The sequence below is a fragment of the Myotis davidii genome, unplaced genomic scaffold (assembly GCF_000327345.1).
Source record: "Myotis davidii unplaced genomic scaffold, ASM32734v1 scaffold469, whole genome shotgun sequence".
Taxonomy (NCBI): Eukaryota; Metazoa; Chordata; class Mammalia; order Chiroptera; family Vespertilionidae; genus Myotis; species Myotis davidii.
In genome coordinates this window covers 217,384-224,321 of record NW_006299722.1, presented here as the reverse complement: position 1 = coordinate 224,321, position 6,938 = coordinate 217,384, and the positions used below count along the sequence as shown (strand labels likewise).

Sequence of the window (6,938 nt, the reverse complement as noted above, 5' to 3'; positions counted from 1 at the left end):
TTCTTCCCAGTTTCCAAAGGATCATCTCACTCTTGTTTAAATACCATTATTTCTGAAGCATTGTTTGAAATATGCTCAACATTTATATAGTTTTAGCTTTTTCACCATCACAAACAATAATGTAGGTAAATATTTGTATAGCAATATCCTTGTAAGAAAAACAACAACAACATGGTAATTGTTTCTTAGAGAATAAATCAGAAAATATCAAATTTCTCAATTAAAGGCATGTAGACAGTTAAGGGTTTGACACCTATTGTATATTGGCCTTTTAGAAAGTTTGTTCCCACTTATCCTACCAGCCGTTGGCTGTGAGAGTGTGATTTCTTCACGCTATCACCAAACCCAGGGGTGTATCCTCTTTATATTCTCGGTAAATTTGTGATTGCTCATTGCTCTTCCTACTCAAAGTGTAGGAAGCTCACATCCCAAACAACTCCCAGGCAGACAGCATGTCACTGTTCAAAGAATTAGAAGGAAGGGAGACAGCCATTGCCTCAATATATAACCTGATGCTCAGAGTGGGCAGAGAGGAAGCTGGGCCACTTTCACTAACTGTGTGTTGACTTCACTGAAGACAACGATCTTCAAATTGGGAAGTGTTCAACCAAGAAAGGAGGAAGTTGGGGGCTGTTTTAAATTATACCCCAAGATAAGGAAAACCCAGGAGGAACCAGAAGTTTGGAACATTGTGAACACTTTTCAGAATAGGACTCTTGGTTCAAATATTGGAAGGATATCATTGCCAAGATGGATGAGACTGAGTCTCCATAATTCTAGGGGCACGATGCTAGGGTGCTAGGATGAAATGGTGGGATAGATGGGAGGAGATGTTAACTCACGTTGACAGAGTGGTGGCTCTGTATCCCAAATGGCAGTATTGTTTGAGATGATACATTTGGCAGATGTGTGACCAATGAGTTGATGCCTAAAGACAAAAAGTGAAAATTATTCCATCCACCTTCCATTAACTTCCTCACAGCATGCATACGTGGCAGATTCGACAAAGTACAATCTGGGAGAAGCCCAAGAACTAGCCTAACCTCCACCTGTTCTATCTGGGTTTCCTTATTTCTCTTTTCTTACCCTTTGACTATCAAAAGGGATATTTCATCTTTAATTCCTCATGGCAGTACTCTACTTCATTGGGTTTCATTGTGGATTGTATCATGACCAAAATAAAATAATCCTCTTGTAGACCAACTTGCTAATTTTTTAAATTGTTTTTTTCCTCATATCTTATTGACATTTAAAATTTGTTTGTATTTTCCTTGATATACACATATAATGAACCCTGCTATGTAATTTTAATTTAGGCAAGTTTCTTATAAATACCCTATTCGATGCTTTTAATCCAATTTAGAAGTCCTTTGTCTTTCAATAGGAAGATGAAACCATTCAGATTTACAGAATTAAATGGTATTTTTGGTCTTGCTTTTGTCATCATTAGTTAGACTACCAGTTTCATAATGTCCAAAGATGAAGACGCAGCAATGAATAAAACACATCTGCCACAGACAGGAGGGACTTATTTTGGCAGAAAAGACAGATACACTCCTTACTGTTCCCTTTCCTCCTTCTTATTTTCTATATGAACCAGATAGGTGAACCTCATTTAGGTGTTCTATTAATTGGGAAGTTAACTATTATCCAATTTTATTCCATTAGAAATTTCATTTCATGTGCATATATAATACATTTACACAGCACATATATTTAAACCTATTTGCTCAATTTTAATGTCAAAATATACAGAGTTTACCCATCCCCTGTGTAATAGAAGTCTAGTTCATGTTGTTTTACTTTCTTCCATTTTCTGGTTTTATGGATACATTTTATGACTTTGGAGGTTGTTATTAAATTATTATTACATTGCAAAGTTTCACTTTTGAGCACTTAGTTCTGTCATTGTATTTGGCTTCATAACTGTTGAAAATATTTCACCATGATTTTTTGAAATGTATTTTTACAAATTTTCTACCTCACGGATAGTACTTTTGTACTGTGTCATTTTCCCTTTAAAAAATTATCTCTGGATTACCTGGATTTATGTTTTTTTTCTTCCCAGAATATGTACTTAAATAGTGTAATTACTTTCCTTCAATATATATTTAGAGCCTCTGGATATGAATACTATCTTGGCTCATTAGGACACTGTCTTCTGCAATTTAGTGATGCAAAGGGTCACTATCATCCAATATGCATTCATTTCTTTTGCAGGTTTATAGTTTTTAATTTCCTTTCTGAATTTCTAAAGTTTTAAAAACATGTTATTATTTTTATTTTTAAAATAAATTTATTGGGGTGATATTGGTTAATAAAATTATATCGGTTTCAAGTGTACAATTCTATAATGCATCATCTGTATATTGCAGTGTGTGTTTGCCACCCAAAGTCAAATCTCTACTCCTGAAATAACAGGCCTTTCCCTAGTGATGGCTAAAGTACGGCTTATTATTCTCTCTTTGGGAATTTTTGTTCCCTGTATTTTTAATCTTCATTCTGTCTGTTTTAAACATAGCTTCTCTCTTGGATTTTTCTTTATTCTTTTCCACTAAATTCTGGAAGAATTAGATTAATTTTTTCTTACTTTCTGCTTTAATTTTCTACATAATTCAGTGTGTTTATCACAGATTTTTTTTTTTTTAGTTTGACAATTTTGCTTTTCATTCATGTGCAAACATTCTCAATTTCCAACTAGTTTTACAAAAGCAGTGTGCAACTGAATCTTGTAAAACATTTAATCAGGCTATATTCTAAAAGTTTTCCCTGACTCTTGGAAGTAACGGTAAGGGGAAATTCTTTCAGATTTTTCAGATTGGTCTCTTTTACACTATTTCCTGAGACTTATCGTAAGCTCAGTGGTTTGCTGGTTCATACCATGGACAGTCCACTTCTATTTAGCAAAGCAACATGAAGAAGGTACAATCAGAAAATTTATTGACTGTACTTTAAAAAGCTCACAGAAGGAGAGAAGTGCTTAGATTTATTCTAATTTTACTTTGTCAGATTACAGGTACTGCGGTCTGTGAGGCCTAGGGTGGCAAATACATATGTCAACGACCACAAGTGATTTTTCAGTGCTTACCCGGCTGGAGTGTAGCCCAGATTCCCTGATGAGCTCACACAGAGAATGTGACCAAGGGTCCACTGTATGCTGAGCAAGGGTAAGCACCAAGGGCAGGACCACTGACCAGGAGACACTTCATGACTGACATTTTCACAGGGGGCTCTGCTATAGGGTTGAACAGTGTTCCTCATAAAGGTATGCTGAAGTCCCCCTGAGTGTGACCTTATTTGGAAATAGGTAAGAGTTCCTTCCTTTTTAGAGCAGCTTTGCAGACTTGAACAGTGTTCCTCATAAAGGTATGCTGAAGTACCCCTGAGTGTGACCTTATTTGGAAATAGGGTCTTTGCAGAGGTAATCGAGTCAAGATGAGGTCAATAGGGCAGCCCTAATCCAACATGATTGACATCCTTATAAAAAAGAGAGAACTTTGAACATAGATCCACACAGAGAGGAGACATGCTATGTAGAGACACAGATACAGAGGGAAGATAGCCGTGGGAAAACATAGGCAGAAATGGGAGTGATGCTGCCACTGCCAAGGAAGGCCTGAGGCTCCCAGAAGTGGACAGAGGCAAGGCTTTGGAGGGAGCCTGTCCTGCCAACACCTTAATTTTGGACTTCCAGCTGCCAGAACTGTCTGAGAATAAGTCTCTGCTGGTCTAAGCCACCCAGTTTGTCGTACTTTCTTATGGCAGCCCCGGCAAACGAATGGTGCAATTACCTTTAAGATTTATTTTTACACACAGCTGCTCAGTGGCTTTCCTTTTGTTCCAGCTGCGTTAGGGCTATTTATATGGTTTGATTATGCGCTCCCTTCATTTTTTCCTTTCTACCTGGAGAGAACCTCCCTTTTCTTATATGCACTACTGTGGTTTCCACAAAGATTACTGATTTCCCTCTGAATCTCATGAACACTTTGTTCATTTCAATCAGGAATTGAACACCTATATTCAGACTTCTAAAGAGCAGATGGTCTCCTGGCAAGTGTAGCTCAGTGGTTGAGCATCCATCTATGAGCCAGGAGGTCACAATTCGATTCCCAGGTTATAGGCTCAATCTCCAGTGTGAAGCATTCAGGAGGCAGCCAATCAATGACTCTCTCATCATGGATGTTTCTCTTTCATACTCTCTCATCGATGTTTCTGACTCTCCCTCTCCCTTCCTCTCTGAAATCAATAAAAATACATATGTTTAAAAAGCAGATGGTCATTCTCTAGTTCTCCTTTCCAATAGTGACTAGAAGGTAGCATTGCTATTCTGCAAATCTTGAATCAAGAGATGATATTGTCAACTCACCCTATATTACAAGAATAATTAATTCTGGATCCAAGGCTGATGTCTGTGTCGATGTGCACCATGCCATACTTAGGATCTGCAGGAGTTTTACATACTTTACCTGTGGAAAAGAAACAGAATTTTGGAACCAGGTAGAGTAATCTGAACTTTTGTAGTACAGAAGGTCTCAATGTGACTGTAACTTACTAAAGAGTACATGAAATTCTGATGGTTCCACAGATTTTTGCCTCACCAGATGTCTCAAGTTCAGCCACATTCTAAGCACCACTTTAAAAAAGACCTCCCACCTACATCTGTCTTATATCTACCTCAAATTGCTCAACGAAATATAGAGGTTAATCATAGCCTCATATCCTCCCAATATAATTCTTTCTTCCTACCTGGTTATTAAAACAGTGTATGTCTCCTCACAATTTTTTTCCTGGTCTGAAGTTGTTCATTACTTACTTTCCCATAAGGAATAGGTTTTTTTCCCCTGCATATATTTATTAAAACAGTTTCATGAGCCCTGACTGGTTTGGCTCAGTGGATAGAGCGTCGGCCTACGGACTAAAGGGTTCTGGGTTTGATTCCGGTCAAGGGCATGTACCTTGGTTGTGGGCACATCCCCAGTAGGGGTTGTGCAGGAGGCAGCTGATGGATGTTTCTCTCTCATTGATGTTTCTAACTCTCTATCCCTCTCCCGTCTCCTCTGTAAAAAATCAATAAAATATATTTGAAACAAAAACAAAAACAAAACAAAACAACAGTTTCATGAAATAAACATTTCAACTAATAATTAGGGATGACCTACAACACCAACTCTTATATCCACCTACCTGGACACTTTTGAGAAGTAAAGTTTTCTTATTTCTAAAATTTGAAAAAGTTGAAGAAGAGCCTATGGATAATTCGATAGATATGGGAAGCTCCAATACAGGTTTTACTCACGTTTACAGACATCCGGGGCCCCTGCCCACTCCAAGTTGTCTAGACACCTGATAAAGAATGTCCTCCTGTAGTACTCAGGGCGGCATTCATACTTTAAAGATGTCCCAACAGGAAATGCAGATTCATTGGTTTGGGTTTTCAACTCAGCAAATTGAAAATGATCTGGAGCATTACAGTAACCTAAAAACCAAGATATCAAGAACATCAAGTTTTGACATAGAGATACCCAATGCCCTTCCTCTCTCCCCAGTTGGGGTGCATATGGGAGGCCAACCAATTGATATTTCTTTCTATATATATCTATCTATCTCTATCTCTATCTCTATCTCTCTCTCTCTCTCTTTCTCTCTCTCTCTCTCTCTTAGATTTGATGCCAGAACAAAAGAAAGTTTTATTTCTGGAAAGATAATTTCCTTGTAACCTTGGGAGGGCAAGTTTCATTAGCACTTGCCTATTAGAAAATATACTATCTGGGAAAGTATTCTGCTATCTGGTTATTTTGCTCATATAATTTGCTGTCAAAAGACAATTTCAATTCAATTTTTCACATTTTTAGGGAGCCAAAAAAGGTTCTTCTGCTCAGGTTTTACCATTTCTTTCTGAATGCATGGGGTCTTGAGCCAAATAGGTAATTTCCTTGTACGTCAGTGAATCAAAACCCCAGTGGAGGTTTCACAAACATTAATGGAGAACTCAAGGTATTTCTTGAAACTAGGAAGGGGCCACGCCACCTATTTTGTAGGTCTGATTCCTAAGTTAGCCATTTCAACACAAGGAGGAAATAAGTAGCATTTCCTTGAAATAAAACAAACAAAACTACGCTTACTATTATAAGAAAACATTTGTTTGAAGTGTACATTAAATCAAACTCTAGCTTTAGCTCCATACGCCTATGGCCTATGAGATTTAGGGTCAAATAATGTGAATCCCAAACAGTACGAAGCTTGGAAACATAGAAAACACATGCACTTGGTTTGGGCAACACCTTCTATTTTAGCTTCTCTTTCAGCGGCCCTCCGCCTCCTACCGGGTTATTTATTCAAATAGTTATGGCTATTCGACAGCCAGTTCTGCACCCAGACCATTTTCTGTTGGAGGATTTGCAAACCAACTTCTCATCTCTTGAAAGTAATTCACTGATTTTTCTCAATTTAAAAATGTGCTTATTTGAAAGGTTTTTATAGGAAATTTATTCATCTAGATTACCTGTTTAGTTTTATCTCGGAGCTTAACTATTAGCTCTACTGGCTTCTAGTTCAAAGAGTGCCCATCGGGACTGAGATTTATCACTAAGGCCAACTCACACACGAAGGTGGTCTGGTAGGTCTCCAGTCTAAAAATCTAGCTGCTAGAGTTGCCATCTTAGATAGGTTTCTAATGAAAAAAAAATCATAAAACTTAAGAGAAGACTGTCTCTCGCTATTGATTCAGTAAATATGGACCAGGTCTCTACCCTGGTAAACAAGCTTATAAGTGCCTCCCAAATTGAAGCTTTGGAGGAGAAGAGTAGGGCCAAAATGACTTCTGAGTGACTAGCACATGGTCCTTTTCCTTTTAGAATTGTTCTTTTCTCTCAGAGTTTCCCAGTGGTCAGTACATAATGTCCTTTCTACATTTATTTTTTCCTTCCCGAATTCACTCC

At 37.8% G+C, this 6,938-nt stretch overlaps 1 protein-coding gene across 1 annotated transcript in view; it reads right to left on the bottom strand.

Annotated features, from left to right (window-relative positions):
- Positions 1-6,938, bottom strand: part of LOC102768212 (complement receptor type 1-like) — a gene marked incomplete at its 3' end in the record, with an annotated part of 135,542 nt that overhangs the window by 69,808 nt on the left and 58,796 nt on the right. Inside the window, exons 32-34 of the mRNA XM_015571895.1 lie at positions 5,297-5,476; positions 4,367-4,466; positions 843-928 (exon numbers count right to left, since the gene is read on the bottom strand). Of these exons, the coding sequence (XP_015427381.1) occupies positions 843-928; positions 4,367-4,466; positions 5,297-5,476 (366 nt within the window). The remainder of the gene's footprint in view (positions 1-842; positions 929-4,366; positions 4,467-5,296; positions 5,477-6,938) is intronic.